Here is a 20,784-nt window from a genome sequence, read left to right as displayed (position 1 = left end):
ATATTTCAGAAGGGTGTTTTGCCAAAGGGGTGAATTGATCTTTTGTTCATCTTCTAATTAAAATCGTAACCCATAACCGCTAAAAAGAATGAGTAATCCGAGACCCGGTTATTCAAACTGACAAACCAGTAGACACGGTAACAGCTACAGAGAGCTACAGAAAATGCAGGATTCCATCACTGAGTCATTCAAACTCGGGCAGCGAGTCCACTTAGCAAAAGATCCTAGACGAGTTGGCACAGTGAAGTACATTGGAGCCGTAGAAGGATATTCAGGCACATGGGTTGGCGTCGATTGGGACAATGGAGAAGGGAAACACAATGGATCGCTTAACGGTGTTCAATATTTTCAAGCCAACTCGGAACGATCCGGGTCATTCGTTCGGGCCCAGAATCTAAGTCCGGGAGTTTCCCTTATAGATGGTCTGTATCTCAGATACAAAGGGGAATCAACTCAAGAAGAAGAGGGTATGTTTCATTTTTACTAACTCAACTCGGTGGTATTTTCTTTAAGAATTTTGGAATTTGAATTAAGTTTGTTTTTGTAGATGAAATGTATGTGCTTTCAGCAAGTAACAGAAAGGTATCTGTGGAATTTGTTGGAAAGGAGAAAATAAAGGATAAATTGAGTAAATTTGAAGGATTGAAGAGTGCTTCTCTGCCTTTTTTGGGTGTAAGCTGTCCTGGATCACCTGAAATCACCAATTTGGTGCCAAGTTAGTTTTTTTACTATTTATTAATTTACTATAATGTCAGCGTTGTTCTGAAGTTTAAGTTCAGAAATCAGCTATTTGGTGCCAAGTTAGTTGTATTTCTTGTACTTGAAAAAAAAATGGCTGTTAGTTAGGGTCCCGATTGCAACGTATAACATGAATTAACTCGTTTTATTGTAGATTTGAAGGAGCTAGACCTGACAGGAAATTTACTTTCCGAATGGAAGGTACATTCTGCATTTATTGTTTGTTGTCAAGCCGCACAATTTTGAAATTAAAAAGATTGTCGATGACGCACCTTATATTTTGTTACTGCCTTCTGCCATCTTTACCGATAGTCTTTCTTTGCTTATTTTACAAGTTTTTGTTTATCGAGTTAGTTGTAATGTGATTAACATGTGATGTAAATATTTCTAGATACATCAAATTCAAATCCATGTAATTTATTGTATTTTGCATAAATCAGATTTATTTATCCCAGTTGTTCATGAACTAAATGGTTGATAAATTGATTCTTTTTTTTCTGTCACTTGCAAATCACAAGAACAAGGATCCAGCACAATTTTAAAAAAATATACATGCAAAGCATCTCTAAGGTGTGTCAATGATATTAAGCTTGTGTTTTATGAAAAAAACAGAGGACCTTTATTTTATTTTACTTTTACATTTTTGCTAAACTTGTGAAATCTGCCAAATTCGCATTGTAAATTCTGGCCTGGTAGATCTACAAGTCATTATTGCATGCTCTAATTTCACCTGCTAAACATAATCATTTTATCCTCTCCATTCTGGACAGGGAAAAGAGAAAACACTTTATGATGAAATCATGAAAACTGGATGTTTTCTCCAGACATTAAGTTTTCATTTGGAAGGTCTTAATTGTCATTAGGTGAATGTAGTTATGGATATGAAACACATAATGGAGAAGTTAGGTGTGATGGGATGCGTTTATTTGTTCATTACTTGCTACTTCTATAGCTTGGTGCTGAAGTTAAATAATTTCTCGTTTGAATCTACTATTGCAGGATGTTGGCACCATATGTGAGCAAGTGCCAGCTCTTTCAGCACTCAATCTGTCTTATAATTTGATGTCACAGAACATTGATGATCTACCCCAACTTAAAAACATCCGTATTCTAGTGCTGAACAATACTGAAATAAATTGGACACAGGTGGACTACCTCTACTTATTTCATGTTTATGTCAATTGTTTTTAATTTCTAGTTTAGGTTTTTATACCTTTATTTTGTTTTTTGAAAGCTAAAAATAAACTGACTTTGCAGGTTGAAGTTCTTAATCATTTATTGCCAGTGATTGAGGAGCTGCATCTAATGGGGAATGGCATCACTACATTAAAAGTAGTACCTTTTAACTATTGTACTTGCACTCTAAATAGATTTTGCATAAGGGTTTATGTGCACAATATTATATGATAGTTTTCATTATCCTCAAAAAGTGAAATTTTGAACCATTTTGTGGATGGTTACTGATTTTGCTAGTATGGTGAGAAGTGGAATGTTAGAGTGACAACTAATAGAATTGAGGAACGATTTAAGTAGTCTATTAAGAAAAGCTTAAAGAAAGTAAATGGAACTTTAGGTTCACTTTTCCCTGTTACCATCCACTGGAAACTGAGCTCCACCAACAATTTACCCTTCTTTTCCCGTGCCCTCCTGACAAGCGAAATGTTAGTAACTTCTGATGATGGTGGTGTTAAATGATTTACTTAATATTACTATTTTCATCTAGAAATGCCTTGTATAGTGATTATAAAATCTGCATTTTAGGCCCTCTTGGGCAGAGAGTTGTGTTAGCACTTAATGAAAGCAAATATTTGAACTGAAGCTTGTTCCCAAAAATTTATGATGAGTCAAGTGAAATGGCTGTATTAAGATGGGACTCTTGAATTTTGCAAGTTCAGTTGTTAGAAATTGAGAATTACCAAGTTATGCAGAAGCTGGTGGATATTACATGTCAAGAGTTTTTTTCCCATTATAAAATGTTGAAAAAATTTAGGAAATATGTTTTAGCTGATTTTTTTTCTGATACTTCGTATAGTTGTCTTATGCTTCGCTGCATAAATCTCCTCTGGAAGCTCAACTTTTTTTTTTTTGACCCTTTCTTTTCTAGACAGAATCTTCTTTAATTGTTCAAGGATTTGATACTTTGCGGCTTCTGAATTTGGAAGATAATTGTATAGCTGAATGGACCGAAATTTTAAAGCTTTCTCTACTAAGAAGGTCAGAAAGATGTGTGTGTTCTTCTGTCAGAAACTTATTCAAAGCATTTTCAATTTTTCAATCGCTATTAATTGTTATAGAACTTACATAATTTGTTTTGCACTCAGTTTGGAGCAGCTTCATTTGAACAAGAACAAATTGAACCAAATATTTTACCCAGATGCCAGTGCAATTAAAAAGCTACTCAGTGGGTCAGAATCTAATGTTCAAGTTCCTTTTCAAAGTTTGCGTTCCCTTCTCTTAGGTAATTCATCAAGTAGACCTCTTTATTATTATTGAACTCTTCTGTTTACTTGATGGAAGCATCTAAATTTCTTATATGCACTTCAGGAGGTAACAACATTGAGGATCTGGCCTCAGTTGACTCACTAAATTCATTCCCCAAATTGGTGGTAAGATACTAAGACATGTGATTCAAGTCAGTTGCTTCACATTATATTGGGAATATGCAACTCATCTACGTGCTACTGAAAATTAAATAGGGAAAGGCTAATGACTTCATACGGTTGAGCATTTTTAGAACTATTCATTTATTATGCAAGAACTAAGTGGGAAGGGCTAATGACTTCATTTGAACCTGGCTTCCTGATTTTCTGATATTATGGCCACTTTTATAAAATGAATTTATACTCATGATTGGTAGTGTAAGATCCAACATTTGGTGAGTTGAGAGTGTGACAATGCGTACATAAAGCTTGAGGCCTGACTATCAGTTAACTTAGATTTATCATTTTGGGTCAGTTGTTTGAGTCTGGTAGTTAACTGGCTCGGTTGGGCTGCGCCGTTACAGGTGGGCATTCCAAGGACGTAAAATAATTGTGCTGTATGCAGCTTGTCAATACTCCAGATTATATTGGTCTTACCCTGGGTAATATAAATTAGAAGCATTCAGAAATTAAGAATCAATCATTGAGAAGTAAAACTTGTTCTGGGAGTACTTTAAATACTAGTTTCTGTTATCACACTTTCTGGCCTGCTTATTTGTAGGATATCAGGCTTTCTGAAAATCCAATAACTGATTCTGGAAAAGGTGGTATCCCAAGATTTGTTTTGATAGCACGATTATCAAAAGTTGAAATGCTGAATGGAAGTGAGGTAAACTTTCAAACTTGCAACTCCTATGTTCTTCGCAGCTCATTGATTTTCCTTCAGAGGCTATTCTGAATCGGATCTGCTTTGATCTCATACGCCTCTAGGTTACTCCTCGTGAAAGGAAGGACTCAGAAATTCGGTATATACTTTATCCTTTATCGAATCCCTTTATTTTCTATTTTGGGAAATTAAGGAATCCTAAAGATAAGCTATTTATCCTTGCCATTGTACTCCCTCCGTCCCAATAGAGTTGTCCACTTTGAGAAATTTTTTTGTCCCAAAACTATTGTCCACTTTCAAAAAGTAACTAACTTTTACACTCAAAATCCTATATTACCCCTATTTAAAATCCACTAATGAGTCTTTTAAAAGTAAATTGCAAGTGGGCCATATATTAAATAAGGGTATGACAAGAAAAGTAAGGAAAATTTTATAAAATTCATAAGCAATAATTACTTTTTTTAAACTGTGTGATAAAGGCAAAGTGGACAACTCTATTGGGACGGAGGGAGTATTATTTTCTGTCATATGTATATTCTTTATATGACATAATTAATGTTCTTAATGAAAATATTTGCTTCATCTTTGCAGATATGTTCGGTTAGTTATGTCAAAGCTGCAGGATACTCCAGATCAAATCAAAAAATTGCATCCCAGGTAATCATTGTCATGTGTAACTATTGTCCTGTTTAATTGCCATTAAATCCCAGACAGAGGTTGCACTGAAAATAGCTATTATCCCATTACTGTGTACCTAGATTCGGGCATATGAAATTGTAGTCCAAAAGCACAGTACTGTTCTCTGTAGCAATGTGAGAACCTCCTACTACAGTTCACTTTTGAGCTTGGTTTTACAATAGTTGATTTTAAAGCTGACTTCAGGATTAGCAGGATATGTTGCATCCTATATGTCAATCGAGTATTATTAACCATCTCAAATGTTTTCGAGCTCATCTATTTTCTAAGAGGGACTAAACTTTAGTCCAAATGATTTTTAGCCCTGATATTTCCTCATTTATCATGTTCAGGAAGTGCCAGTACACTCCATATTTAATGGATTATGGAAATTTACCGTTTTTTATTATTATTATTATCTCAGAGATAATGTTCTTCCCGCTGACTGTGGACTTAACTTGACTCTAGGTTAGCTGAGCTTAAGGCTTTCCATGGCATTGAAGATGAGAGGCCATCTATTGGAACATCAGGCCCTCAGAAAATGGCTTCTGGACTTATGTGTATGAACCCTTACATAATTACTTTTGTTTTCTACTGAATGAATAGCAAGATTTATGTTCACTGATAAATCTGCAGCAATCACCATGAAATGTGTGGGTGCGTCCATTGGTGAGAAACCTCTCATAACAAAGAAATTACCTGCAACTACAACGGTAATATTTACACTCTCCATACTAAAGCATGTCACTGGACATTCTTTTAAGGTATATTCAAGTGCATGTTTCACTCCAGGTTGGCAAGCTAAAAATTCTTTGTGAAAGCTTTTTCAAGCTCAAGTCTGTCAAGCCAAAACTGTTTCTTCAGGAAGAGGTTTGTCTTACTCGCCTATTTCTTTTGTTTATTAACAGCTATTGATGATGAACATCCTCTTGGTACTTTTTGCTATAAAATTGATAACTAAATCGAAACAACTGCATTTTGCTACAAAAATTATCATCTTCACAGCTTTTATGAAATTTATCGTGGAAACAAAATATGGCCAGGTAGAACAGACTTGTTCATTTTGCCTTCCCAGCCCAAATTTGTTCTCTATGTTCGGATCGCAAACCAAGCACAGGCAGGGATATCTAGAATCTAGATTAGTCGAGGAAATCCCATCTTGCTGTAACATTCTATATTTGATAGGTTTCTTTAAGAATGACAGAGATCAAAAAATTCAGTTAGCTCATTTTGGGACCTGATAAAGCCAGCTTTAAATCTAAAATAGCCACCATATCTGATAATTATTCATTTCTTAGTTAATTTTTAAAATTTGAGTTCACATTAGTTTAGAGGGAGCTTCATTTTTATGTTTCATTTCTTTTGTTTGATAATGTACAGGGTTCCCCACTACCTTTATTGCTGGATGATGAAATGGCAACGTTGATGGATATCGGAGTCGGCAATGACTCGACCATTCTTGTTGATGAAGAGAGTTGACAGTCGACAGGGAAATTATAATGAACTAACTATGATCCTTCGCTGTGAATTATAAAAGCGATACTTTCAACATTATATGCCCATGTTAGAGTTGCTTCAATTTTCTTCTAATAGATCCATGCACGAGTTTCTTCCATTTCTTGCATGCATGTGAGCCAAAATGATTGTTTATGTATTCCGTTATTTCAATGCTGAGAATTAAAATCTTCATTGTTCTGGCACATGAATTAGTTATAACTCCATTGTTCTGGCACATGTTCACCAAAGAACTCAACTGTTCTTCTCAGAATTTTTTTTATATTTCTCATATATAGAGTAAAAAAATAAATATTAATTTTATTTGTTTGAATGTATGCCCTTAAAAAAAACCCACATCATAATATTTTTTCGTTTATACCCTGACTTAGGAAAAAGTTCATTTGTATCCTTTTTTTGATTTTTCGTCTCTACCCTTTATTTAAAAGATTTGACAATTTAATTAGTATAAGGATGAAAATATTAAAAATAATTAAATAGAAGGGTTGGCTAATAACCATCCATGGTCCCTGACTTTTGAGGGTACGTGTACAAAACCCCCTGATGTTTAAAAACGGGCACTAAACCCCCTGATCTTTGTGGCGGCGGTTATAAAATTCCCGAAATCCCAAATATGACCAAAATACCCCTGGCGCCGTCTTTTTCAGTCAGCTGCCAGTCTTAAAAAAAACTGACAGTGCCACATCAGCTGCCACGTCACCAAAATACCTTATATATTAACTAAAAAATAAATAAATATTTACTTGTTAATTACTAATCATTATGAATTATTTTTTATTTGAATGAAAAATCTGAATTATTTTCAAAATACCTCATTTTCAAATACATTTACAACAAATTTGTCCATCTTTTCATAATTTCCCACTATACACTAATAACAAACATATTTATAAAACTACCTAATAAATAAAAGACGGATCTCATTTTAAGTTAAAATTTTACATAGTCATACTCTTTTTTTTTTCTCTCTCTTTTTTTCTTCTTTTTTCCCGTTTGATTTTTCATTTGTCTTTTCCGGTTATTTTTTTCGTCCGTCTCTTCCGTTCGCTTTTCCGTTCGCGCTTCCGTTCGTCTACTTCTGATGAGTTTTTCGCCTCTTTCGTTCATCTTTTCCATTCGCGCTTTTCTGTTCGGCTCTTCCGTTCGCGCTATGGATTTCTCGACATCGTTTTTAGATTTTTTTATAATTTTTGTGATGATTTAAATATTTTGTAAATAAATTATTGTAGATCTATGATTTTTTTTTTGTTTATAAAATTGTTTTATTATTCATATAATTATTTTGTCTTTCTCTTATTCATAGATTTGTTTATTTATTTTAATGATACTGATTTTATAAAGAACGAATTAGTTTATGGTGTATTTGGATTGTTTTTATTATTTATGTTATAGTGTATTTATGATGTATTTATGATATATATAGTGTATTTTTGGTGTATTTCAGTATATCTATATTTTTTTGGTGTATTTCTACCGTTTTTTAATATATATATATATATATATATATATATATATATATATATATATATATATACGGTGCATTTGCATTGTTTATGGTGTATTTGCAGTGTTTATGTTGTATTTGCAGTGTTTTTATAATATACACCATAAAAACACTATAAAAATGCCATAAATACACTATATATACATTATTATTACACTATAAAAACACCATAATCACACTGTAAACACACAATAAGTACACTATAATATACTATAATTACACTAAAAACACGATTATAAAATACCAGAAAATTAAAAAGAGAATAAATCATTAAAAAGTGAAAAAGATATTTGTAAAATAAAAAAAAAGGTATTTTCCGTAAAAAAAAAGTTAGAAAAGCAAAAGCAAAAACAATAGTATAAAGTTATAAATAAAATATGAAATAGTGTAGTATAAAAAATTTCCTCCAAAAAATATGTCTTTATTGTTTTAACTAATTTTGAATATAATTCTTATTTTTAATTTAAATATTTATAATTTAAGAACGCCAGTATTTGTCCATGTACTACAAATGTGGCTGAACTATTTTAACTAGTTTTAGATATTTAATAATAACTAATTTCTTCAGATGAAATATAATTTTAAATTTTTGCTTTTATTTTTAGAATTATTTTAAAAGGTATAACTAAATTTCACTTCTCACATTCTTATTCATTTTTTAAAATTTGAATTATTTATAAATACATTACTTAAATAACTTGAATACAAAATTATTTTAAAAAATTCATTTACGGTAAGAAGCAAGCACACATCTTAAAACTTAAAAGAGTTCTTCGTTGCACAACATCCTCTTCCAACAAAAAAACAAACCCTAAGCTTGGCATTCTTCAAGGCCCGGCGGTGGTTTCGTTTTCTTTTAATTCAGTTTTTATTTATATATTTTAGGCCTAATATTTTTTAAAAAAACACTGACCTTTCATTTCCTTTTTAATCCTATCCTGACGTTGCAAGTCAGTCAGTTTTATCCTATTTTATATTTTATTTTCATTTCAAATATACCCTAAAGCATAAAATTGACCTTTTTTTTATTTGACAAAAATTCTCTAAATTGATCCTTTTTGCATTAAATTAACTTTTTACATTTAATTGACCATTTTTGAAGAATTCTTTTAAAATTTTGTCAAATAAATAAAGATCAATTTTATACTTTAGGATACAATTGAAATGAAAAAAATGCAAAATGGGGTAAAATTGAAAAAATTTCAACGTCAGGGTAGGATTGAAAAGGAAATGAAAGGTCAGGATTTTCTAAGGCATTAAGCCTATATTTTATATATAATCGTTGTTTTTTGCTATTTTATGTTTTTATTAATGGTTGTTTTTATCTCTTCTTTTATGGAGTTTATATTTTCCTCTGTGAAAATTTTATATTGCCCTTTATGGGATTTGATGTTTTCTTTGTGGATCTTCTATTTCGGTGCAGATTTGAATCGTTTATGATGGAATTTTTGTTTTTAGGTTTTCAATTGAATTCATTCAAATATATAATCCAGTTGAACAGCTCAGATATTTAAACTGGTCTATTTAAATTGGTCTATTTAAATTTTTATAGTTGCGTTAGAACTTTGTAGTTGACGTTTCTCAAACAATGTAGGATTTTAATTTTGTAGTAATCAAAATCGGATTATTAGCATCGTTTGAATTAATTTTACATATATTATTGGTTTTTACTAAATAAATATTCAGGTTTTTCGTATTTTTAGCTATTTTATTTTTAAAATAAATCAATTTACCGACGGAATACCGACGTATATTCCGTAGGTACACCAAAAATTTATTCGTCGGTAAAACATTACCTACGAATATATGTCGGTATTTACCTACGGATTTACCTACAAAATTATTTGTAGGTAAAATACCGACGACATTACCTACAAACAGTTCGTAGGTAAATACCTACAAATTTACCTACGAAAACAATCGTAGGTAAATACCGACAGTTCACCTACAAACATATGCGTAGGTAAGTTTCGTAGGTAAATTCGTCGGTATACCATACCGACGAATATATTACCTACGACTTTTATGTCGTCGGTGTTTCGTCGGTAAATTTATTTACCGACGACATTTGTTATTTTACCGACGAAATTTTCCGTAGGTAAATTGCTGTTTTCTAGTAGTGGATTGAAACTGTCAGAGCTGTAGATTGTATATTGATAAAGTGCACTTTAAATCTAATGTCCAACTGACGAAATCCAGATCAGTTGCTTTCAGAAGACATTGTGATGCTTTATCAACAATTTGCAATTTTCGATTTCATATTGCTATCATCGGAAATTCTTATCTTAGTTATTTGCGCAAAAGGGTTGCAGCTTTTATTATTTATTTGTCTTTTAATGTATTCACAAGAAGCTGTATGCTTGAATTGTAATATTTTTTCTAATGCGGCAATAAAATTCTACATTTCGTCTAAAAAAAGGGTTTTTCGTTATAATTTGAAGGAAATTATAATTGTTTTCATCAATTTATGAATTTTTTTTTCAAAACATGTTAGAATATTTTAAGATTTTACTAATTTGTTGAAAATTAATTATCATTTAATAAAATTATTTATCATTAGTAATTCAATAATAATTATGAATGTCCAAGAAATGCTAGCATTTTTTTATATTTGTATCATGCAACACGTCATTTTATTATGAAAAAAATATTAAATGATAATTTTTCAATAATTCAAATGGTGGATAAAATACATGTATAATAAGTAAACACATATTTTCAAATATTTAAAACTCTGTCATTTTATTCAAAAAAAAAAAGAGTATATTGTTTATTGCAATTTTTGAATTCTTTCATATAGTTTTTTTAATGGCTTAAAGTGGCATAAGTTTTTGCAACAAAATCAATTTTGATGAGCGTATATATATTTTTCCTTTATCGAATGAAACATGGTACAAAATTTGGAGGATCTTTCACCCGATACGCTTATCAAAATTTCAAATTTTGTTTCCTTTTTAGTGTTGATCAATATCCTAAACATTTATTGTGATGGATAAAATCTGGCAGTTAAACATTAATTATGTGGGTTACAAATGCAGTAAGTAAATAATTACAGTGTTTATTGTATTTCATAATTTATATTTATACTTTTTTCTATAATCTATTTATTTCTATTAGAATTAGACTCCCACTTCACTTCAATTTTTTCTACTTAGCTTTATGTTTTTCTAGCTATTAAAATTAATTAATTAATCATTTGCTATTAAAATTAATCTCCTATTTAGGTTAAGCTAATTTAATATTTTTTATTAAGGCTAACCCCCATGTAGAGTTGTTATATATATTTAAATTCTTTATAATTATTAATATGTCATTTAATTAATAAAATTAAAATCAATTATTTGCTAATTGTCCTACGAAATATCCTCCAATTATGTAAAAATTGAAAATAGCAGAGCAAAAAATATAAACTAATCGTTTATTTACTTACTTAAAGCTATTTAATTATTTTTTGATATTTTTATTAAAATTGTCTTTTGTTTCTTATTCTGAAATGTTTGAGTTAAAGATTTAACACGCTAATAAGTTTCCTAATGAAGTCGGGAATAGGAATATTAATAATACCGATCTACTAGTTGTTGCTTTACATGCAAGCAACAATGAACCCTAATCAAGACTTGGGAAAAGGTCTATAAATCCTACTTACACCCATTCACTCTCTTCACTCTGTTTTCCCATTCTTCTTCTTCACTTTTACTTCCCGCCTTGTTCATTCAATTCATTAACATCTTTACAATCTTTTCTGTCTGCCGAGAACCATGACTCATGTTCTGCTTCAGATGGCCGAGGATTTCTTCTTGGCCAACGACCCAAATGCGGCTTACCACATGGCCAAAACTGCTTTACAGTTCGACCCCTTCTATGGCGGTCCTGAAACTGTTGACAGGTACGTTGCCGCTTATCGAGTCCATACGGCTGCGCTGTGCAAGAACCCTGCTGGCGAGATCAACTGGTACGAGATTCTTTCAATCCATGATCCTTCCGCACCTATTCAAGACATTCACAGCTTGTTCTGCAGAACCTATAAACTGATCGATCCTCAACTTCATTCTTCTGCTGCCGCCAAAGACGCCCGTAAACTGTTGGGACAAGCTCTCGAGGTTGTCAGTGATACGGAGAGCAGAATTGCCTTTCATAAACGCTGGAATTGGCCTCTCGATTTTCAGGAAGCATCGGCTACCACCAACAAGGATGCATCTACGGCTCCTGCTTCTGTAAGTCAGGAAGAAAAGCAACCAAGATCAACGTCCTGTTCTACTGCTGAGCCCCTAACTCGACGACAAGAATCGGCAAGGAAACTGGAAACCTCTGTTCGTCATAAACCCTGCAATTTGCCCTCAGTCCATCCGGCTATGAACAAGGACGCCTCGAGGGTTTCTGAACCTGTCAGAAAACAACAACAGCATCAAGATGCAAGATGGAGAGGGAACATGGAAAGCTATGCTCGAGATCGTATGAATACAAGGTCAACTGCACCTCTCACAAAAGAAGGCTCGAGGATTGCTACTAATGAATATGTAAGGAAACAACAACAACAACATCAAGAAGAAAGATGGTCAAGGAAGATGGAAAGCTATGCTCGAGATCGTATGAATACAAGGTCTACTGCACCTGTCACAAAAGAAGGCTCGAGGGTTGCTACTACTGAGTATGTGAGGAAACAACAACAACAACAACATCAAGATGCAAGATGGAGAGGGAACATGGAAAGCTATGCTCGAGATCATATGATTACAAGGTCAACTGCACCTCTCACAAAAGAAGGCTGCTGTCCGTTGAAGCCGTGCTCTGCGGTTAGGTTCAAGAAACAAGGGATCCGTCGATTGTCTTTTAATGTCAGATGAATGCTTTTGTTTGTGTTTTTAATGTTTAGGTTTTGTTTGTAAATGTATGAATTGTTATAGATTAGTTGCGTGCAAGCAAACATTTGATTTAACAGACTTATAATGTCAATTGTTGTTCAAATTCAAACTGTACTTGTTATACTTACTGTCAAATGCATCAAAAGTGTTTGTTACTATTCAATTTTGTGTTCGATTTTGTATGCATAATTTATGATTCACTACTCTTCGTTTAGTTATATGTTTGAATGGGATGTTCTGAATTACTGTATTGCTACATGATCATTGCAAATTTTGCATCAAATTATTACATTATATATTTTTTGAAACATAATTATTTTTTTATTAGTTATTAAATATAATAGAAAAAACTTCAATCTGAGTTCTGTCTGCAACATCAATGCTGAAAGTCTCAAGAAAACTATACATGTAAAGAATTTTAACCACAGAGGTAAAAGAACCATTTGTATATACCAATCACTGAAATATCATAGTTAGATTGATGTACAAGTTACAATGGAAATCTCCTGCAAGTGAACTCATAAGCAGTCTGTAGAAAACTTTTAGAATCTTCGTCCTCCGGTAATTTCAGAAGGTGAACAACTTTGGAAAATCCTGCATTTTGAGAAGCATACAAACTGTCGTCAATGGCCGAGCCGAGTTCCATCTCTTGTTTGAAGAGTTTAGGCTTTGATAATGCCCACTGCATTCCCCATATTGCCAATGGTCTCATGTAACACAGAGATCTGTACTGCTCATCTGTATTCCACCCTTCTGGAATCTGAAATGAATATCTGCAACACCCAATTTAGATTACGGTTAAACTCATCACTGATTCTAAGAGGTATTAGATTTTCAGAGTCACTAAACAGGTTTTTCTTATGTGATTTCAGGTCAAATTTAATCCTTATGGCACTCAGATCTTGTCATATCATATTTTTTTACATTAATAATGGACATCAAATTTTGACAGGCATTAAACTTTCATTTTGGTGCAAGATAACTTTTTATTGCTCCATGACATTGCAACATTTGGGCTGTCACATCGACTAATTTGGCCTGAAATTACTAAGAAACTTCCCGTTATTGAGTTAAGAGTTGTATACGCACCCGAGACCTTGTTGGGACCATGCAGCTTCATAGATACCAGCTGCAGTTTGAAAAGCCATATTCAGCATTTGTTCTTGAATCATAGAAGCAGCAAGAGCATATGTAACGCCTGCCCATATCTCTCTTGATTGCATTGCTGACATGTCAACTTTTCCATCTGGTAGCATTCCGTTTACTGCTCCTCGTGTTCCACCTTTCACCTTTACAACATTGTACGAGTAAATCTTTTCCAGGGCCTTCTTTGCTTTTTCCTCATCAACAATTGAAGAAAGACCGCATGCTCTAGCATACCTGAAACATATATTATTGAATGGAATATTAGAGTATACTTGATCAACCACATGCCTAATCATCCGAAAACATCTAAGCAATTGCGACTTTTTTATCAATTCTAACTAAATTTCTGCAATGTGACTATAATTGAAATGAAATCTATCAAATTTAGTCAAAATTGATAAAATTAGAAGTTTTGAAACTGATAAAATTTGCAAAAGTTTTTTTGGATCATTATGCTAAACAATACAGAAAAGGACAATATTTGATGCTCACCATTGCCCAGCCAATTGATCAGCCTGAATAGAGCTATTACCGCTGCTGTCGTAGTTGAAGTAGGAACCATTCCATAATGTGCTATATACAGCTCTTGCCTTCTCATACTTAACCCAGAAGTACTTAGCACATGCATCATCACCAACTTCACATGCCAAGGCAGAAGCAGCTTGGAGTGCTGCCACCCAAAGTCCACCACAATAGGCACTTACACCAGTAACAGACCATGCATCATATGTTTGATCAGGGAACCCTTCGTTCTCAATCATACCGTCACCATCTTTGTCGAATTGATCCATGTAAGCGACTGCAACATATACGGACGGCCAAACTGCTTTTGCAAAACTTGTATCACCAGTAGCAACTACATCTCTATATATCTGGAGAATAAATTTAGAATTCAAGTCCTTCCACCTAGCTGTACTAAAAAGGTTATATGCGTTTACTTCAAACCAAGGATTGTTCAGTCCAATATCATGAGGTACAGCCCCAAGAACCTTTCGTGGAACTCGCTTTCCATCACTCATAATTTGCATCTTAGTAGTATCATGTAACATTACTGCTGCTGCAAAGTCTCTTTGTATGCTGAGTTCAAGTTTTGGGAATAGCATAAGAAGTGCAAAAGATGAGTAGAAATGAACATCATAGGTATTCCACATGAGGTATTCGGAACCTTCAAGATATAAGAATTGACCAATATTTTCTTCATCAGTTCCGAGCAAATATGTCCCGAAAGCAGAATTTGAGGTTTCTGGAGTATGCATTTTCTCATATATAGATGCCATCCTTTCTAGGATTTCAACAGCTGTATCATTCTTGTGAGCATCGCTACTTTCAGTTTGGAAATCTGACCTATCAAGAGAGAACTTTTGCTCTTGAATAGCTGCAAAACTTTGCAATGGAGGTGATCCATCTGAGGGAAGTAAAAGATCACATTGTTGGATACTGAGAACAAATCAAGTTTCTTGAATTATACACTAAGCTACATAAAATGAAGTAGCATTGATACCTGTCCAAACTGTTCCTCCTGCATTAAGATAATAGAGCTCATTGAAGAGAGTGATAGGATACCTAGAAAAACGAAATATATTCCACTTAGCATATACATGACAGATAGAGAAGTAAAAAATTCAATTATTGAAAGCAGGCGTTTTTTGCAATGGATCATATCTCACCATTCAGGAAGCCTTTTGTCTTCAAGAATCGGTCTTTGCCATTCTTCTATCTGGGATTCCCAATGAGTATGCTCTAGTTTTACAGGATAAATATATTTTAGATCAAAGATATAGAACATGATTTCATTTGTAAACATGGGTATCAAATTTTACCTAGAATAGCATCATGTGCAATATCAGCAGCTGCATTTCCTAGAGTGCCATAAAATTTCGTATAGCGCCTGATATAGTGTATGTAAGGTATTTTTTAGCATTCTAGACTAAAGTTATGACACACTTTTAAGGAGATAGGGAAGTCTACCTGTGATACGTTCTTCCACTAAATCCTACTTCTGGGCAATCCCATGCTAATGAAAAATTTACAGTACGAACAGTGTCTGGAGGAATAGTTAAAGTTGCAGCTATTGCTGATCCAATGCATGATCCTGCTTCTGAAGGTGAAGTTCTGTTGTAGTTCAGCTGGTCAAATGTACCATGCTACAAAAACAAATTTTCAGAATCTTCTGAGCATCCTTATGATCAAGTTATTAGTTCATAAAACATTTTCACTTATAGAAAATTTGATGAACATTCAACAATAGAGTTGAATACTAACCTTTTTGATTTCATCCCACATGTTCTTTGCTGTTATACCCTGGGAATCACCGGAAATCAGGAAGCAAGGGCACTCAGATACATGTACATCAGAAGTTTCTTGCGCTGCGATGGCGAAAGTCAAAGGTGGCTGCCCATTCCCTGTCCTGAAATGAATTAGGCTTCCATTACAGATACTAGTCTTGAATATTCCATCAAACATATGAATTTGGGAGCTTGACATGTTTTTGCAAATCAAGATCGAGGGCTTACTTGTGGTGTAAAGTTACCGTATGCACTCCATGTTCTTTCCTGAAAGGAGCTCACGGTAGAATTAATGACTTCAACATTGGATTAATAATATATGGTTTATGTAGCACAGGAACTTGTCAGCTCTAAACTTTGAAACTTAACATTTATAATATATTTTTATAGAAGATGTTGTTTTGTTTGTGGTTTCCCGTTCGTTTTTTCCATTTCAGCATTTATGTTACATAACATATGGTACAAAAGAATAAATTGTACTTAGACATGCATCTAATACGAAGAACTAAGAATGAACTTACATGATCCTCGTGTTGAAGTGCTGTCCAGAAAATCCGGAGACCCCACCAGTAGAATTCTGGAAAGGCAGGAATATCAGAATCATTTTTTTACATACCCTTTGATTCTCATTATACTTTTTTTGCATGGCAATTTCAGAAAAGAGAAAGAACCTTATCTATGTCCTTGTTCATACATTTTAAACATTTCGTCTTCAAAATCATGCTTATAACACATAATAAGTTTCTTAAATCTCTGAACTTACAGCCCAAGTGAAGAGCAATGTAACATCTGCTGAAGTTCTTCCAGAATTGGATAGCTGAAATAAAAATAAGCATTGAAACTCATTAAACCAGGAATAACAGAACTGGAAAACAAATGCAAGAATACAATCCACAAACCGTCTTTTCTTACTGTGAATGTAAACACTGATACCGGAAAGCTACTTTCTTTGTAATTATGGGGAATAAAAGGCGAGATTTGTCGAGACACAATCTTGAGTTCCGGATCCGGTTCACCTGATTCACATAAGCATTTGACCATGAGAATAAGTTTTATCATCCAGTTTCATTATCCAGTGTTACTGATAAACAGACTATATTGAATAGGAACTTGTCGAGTCCTCCATTTCAGCATTCCATTTCCATTTCCGGGCATACTTATTTAAACAATAAAATTTCATATCTATAATCTATTTTTATAAAAAAAACTACTGTTTCGAGGTTTTTCGTTTTCAGGATATCGGTTTTAAGGTTTCCGTTGACAGCTACCAGCTGCAAATTGATAATTGTCACCATTATTAAAGAAAAGAGATAAGTATTAGCAGAATGTACCTTGGTAAGTGGTCCATGCCCGAGGAAACAAGGCATGATAAGTAGTGTTTTGGCCATTGAGAGACCAATCCCAAGATTCAATGCCTGAGCCTGTGGTTTCCCTACATGCCAGAGAACTAAAAATAAACATTTCAAAGAGCATTAGAAAAGCAATTTAAAATAGTAGTAGCTCACTTGGGTATCTCTGGCTTTGTTGAACATAAGACAGAAGAAAACTTTTGACCGTTAGGTCGAGAAACAAAAACCTGTCAAATTTAACAGCAACCAGATGGGTTTTCAAGGCAAGAATTCATAATTGTAATGCAATAAATCAGCAATGGAATTTCTAATTGTTGTATCACCAGAGAGTATGAAAGCTTACTGAAAATTGATTAGCGAAAATTGGGGATTCCTCGCATGCTAATGGGAACACTTTGAAAGATTGAAACTCTCCTTTGTAGCTTCTTCCAATGCTTCCTGACCTTTGGGCATAAATTTTTGATATTTTTAAAAAACCAAATTACTTTCAAATTTCATAATTCATACTTTTATTTCTCTTATTTGGAAATCATATGATATGATGAATGATGATCATTCATTTTTATTTTCAATGACATTTTTATTTTTTTCCTTCAACTTTAGTGCTATTTAACTAAGTTATAAAATTTAATTTAAAAAATTAAAATTCAATTTAATTCATAATATATATTTAATACTTATAAAAGTTATGTTATTATAAAATTTAGTGATTTCAATTTAATTTTTAATATTTAGTAATGTTTTTTAAAAAATTATTTTTACAAGTTTTTAGCTTTAAAAAATAAATGAAGTAAGAAATTAAAAAAATGATATAAAAAAAGTCTAACAAATTAAATTGAATTAATGAAGCCATTGAATTCCATAATCAGATAATTTTTTATTTATACAAAATAAATTTAAGGACTAAATTGAATTTTTTTAAAGTTAGGTATTTTTAGTTGACTATCATAAAAAAATAAACGAAATATTTAAAATACTAATAAAATTAAAAGTGAAGGACCAAAATGTGAATTTATACATAATAATTTTTAATAAAAAAGACAAAAATGTGAATTATTACATAATTAGAGCCTGAAATTATTTTCTCTTTTTTATGATGATAACTAAGTAAACATTATGTATAAATTTAAGGGATCAAAGTTTTGAGACACTATTTGAATTGAGAAAGTTTGGACGATTAAAATCCATAAATTGTACACAGTTAGTGAATTAAAATAAAATTCATTTTCTGGTACGTGAATACTATAAATTTGTAAAAAATTTTATTTTTCAAAAATTTCCATTCGGATTTCCAACTCCTAAATGAGAAATTTGGAATTTATCATATTTAAAAATACATTTATAAATCCGTAAACTTTATTTTCAATACAAATGGTTTAAAAGGTTTTCTTAAGGTTAAATTATATACCTCAAAAAATTCAAATATTTGCCGTTAAAAACAATTCTAACTATTTTTTTATTTACTCATTGTAATACGATTCAAACACTTTATTCCAAGTATAGCAAAGTTCATCCAATTGAATAAATACAGTCCTATTTTATTCATATGACAGCAATTAAATACTTGCCTATTGTAGCAAAGTAGTAGTTCACTTAAATAAAAATTTAAAAAAGCAATAAAATGAGGATCAATTAAATGAATTTGATTAAAATATAATGCAGAACACAGCATTAGACAGCAAAAATATTGGGATGATTTGTTAAAGTAGAGTAAGAGAAACACATACCCGATGCCACCTAAAGGAACGCCATGATCACCACTAATCTCATGCTTTTTGGAAAAATCAAATATTGGCACCTGCAAATAACAAATAGTATTAGCAAAATGAGAAATTCTTATGTGAATCACGTTCACCATATAAAATTATAAACCATCCATTTATCATGTTTATGATAAACAGAGAATTAAGTGAGATACATTACTCTTCCATTTCTCGTCTCTTCCTTGGAGTAACGCCATAGTCGCACCCCTATCGGAAGCTACACAAAACCACAATTTAAGGACCAACGATTCTAACATTATGGCATACTTAAAGTTGTTAAAAGCAAATACCATATGCATCATTTCTCCAAAACTTAGACTGAACGGTTTAGGTACATTTCCGTTACTATTCAATTGTCGTTGCCAACTCAACGATGGTGGTACTCCGGGATCAATCTAACAATACACAAATTCAAATTAAACTACATTAACATGGGATCTTTATTAATCTATAACTGTAAAAATCAATCAAAACATTCAACACAAAAACATACCTTCTTTTCGGAAGAATCATATTTGTTACTTTTCTCCATCATGCATCCAATTATTGATTTATCACTCTACGCCTGTAGATAAACAAATAAATAAAGTATACCACAAGTAAATGTAATATACTAATATACAATAATCTATATATATATATATATATATATATATATATGTTCATTTATATATGTGTTACTAGAAAACGAACATTAAATCCCGTTTGTAAATGAAAATCATATTAAGAGTAAGCAGATTATGAATGAGTTGAAACTTGCAAGATTTGAAAGATAAAATTTGCAAGAATGAGCAAACCTGAAATGGAAATTGTGGTGGAGAGAAAAAGAAATGAAATGTATTGTAGTTGTTGGGATTGAAGGAACTTTTTGTTGTTATGATTGGTAGACACTATTGGTTATGAAAAAAAAAGATAGTGGAAATTAAATGACTCAAAGACGAAGTGGATCATTGCCTTACTTTTCTCAACTATATCTTATAAAATATTATTGATGCATTTGGTAGGGTCATATTTTTATAATTGCAACATAATAAGTGGTTGGAAATTTAAGAATTAATATTTATATAGGTCTGTAAATATGTTGTATTTTTACAAAACATTATATCTTTGAAAGAGAAGATATTTCATACTTAATACTTGTGTTCTTGCATTTTCAACAAGTCATTATAATGAATAGTATTAAATAGTAATTTAAATAAATAATAAAATATGTTTTTGAATATGTATGATATTTTTTTTCTCTTTTTATTATAAAGGATAAGAATCATGTTTGTGCAGGCATATGTGCTGATTATTTAACCACTAATTCTTCTATGAATCATTGAATAGTTAATGGAAACTATGTCATTTTATGACATAAAGTTAGTTTATAATTTTATTACAATCCATTATGAAAAGAAAACCTAATCACGATCCATCCCATGATAACTAATATATGATGGTTGCTTCTTGTTATATGGTTATATGTTTGTACTTTATTCTCAAAAAAATAATGTTTGTACATTAATTTTTTTTCCAATAAATTATATCTTCCTTTGAAAAAATTGGGTTAATCGTCTGAAAAAAAACTCCACTTTTTAATCCTTTATATTTACATTCTGACGTCGTAAAATCACCGATTTTATCTAAATTTACACTTTT

At 32.1% G+C, this 20,784-nt stretch overlaps 2 protein-coding genes across 3 annotated transcripts; one reads left to right on the top strand and one right to left on the bottom strand.

Moving 5' to 3' along the window:
• On the top strand, positions 1-6,419 carry LOC126669745 (tubulin-folding cofactor E). Its single transcript, XM_050363292.2, has 15 exons — positions 1-467; positions 548-715; positions 893-939; positions 1,738-1,884; positions 1,996-2,070; positions 2,843-2,952; positions 3,060-3,196; positions 3,283-3,344; positions 3,940-4,047; positions 4,149-4,183; positions 4,636-4,701; positions 5,188-5,279; positions 5,356-5,432; positions 5,512-5,589; positions 6,100-6,419. Exons 1-15 carry the CDS (start codon positions 164-166, stop codon positions 6,196-6,198), a joined length of 1,605 nt encoding a protein of 534 aa, XP_050219249.1. The 5' UTR covers positions 1-163; the 3' UTR covers positions 6,199-6,419.
• Positions 6,420-13,031: 6,612 nt separating this feature from the next.
• On the bottom strand, positions 13,032-20,073 carry LOC126669165 (uncharacterized). 2 transcript variants are annotated; one of them, XM_050362547.2, is made up of 20 exons: positions 19,941-20,073; positions 19,637-19,708; positions 19,434-19,538; positions 19,304-19,360; positions 19,108-19,178; positions 17,724-17,823; positions 17,537-17,607; positions 17,363-17,463; positions 16,944-17,047; positions 16,795-16,848; positions 16,553-16,608; positions 16,260-16,298; positions 16,009-16,153; positions 15,715-15,890; positions 15,567-15,634; positions 15,414-15,486; positions 15,248-15,309; positions 14,239-15,151; positions 13,690-13,980; positions 13,032-13,373 (listed from the first exon to the last, which is right to left on the bottom strand). In XM_050362547.2, exons 2-20 carry the CDS (start codon positions 19,676-19,678, stop codon positions 13,091-13,093), a joined length of 2,811 nt encoding a protein of 936 aa, XP_050218504.1. In that variant the 5' UTR covers positions 19,679-19,708; positions 19,941-20,073; the 3' UTR covers positions 13,032-13,090. The 2 variants fall into 2 exon arrangements, with proteins under 2 accessions (XP_050218504.1, XP_050218505.1); XM_050362548.2 differs by lacking the exons at positions 16,795-16,848; positions 16,944-17,047; positions 17,363-17,463; ... (5 more) ...; positions 19,637-19,708; positions 19,941-20,073 and adding an exon at positions 16,703-16,738.
• Between the last annotated feature and the right edge of the window lie 711 nt (positions 20,074-20,784).

Source organism: Mercurialis annua, linkage group LG2 (assembly GCF_937616625.2).
Source record: "Mercurialis annua linkage group LG2, ddMerAnnu1.2, whole genome shotgun sequence".
Classification (NCBI taxonomy): Eukaryota; Viridiplantae; Streptophyta; class Magnoliopsida; order Malpighiales; family Euphorbiaceae; genus Mercurialis; species Mercurialis annua.
Note: the sequence above shows the minus strand (reverse complement) of the source record. Positions and strands in the feature narration are given on the sequence as shown.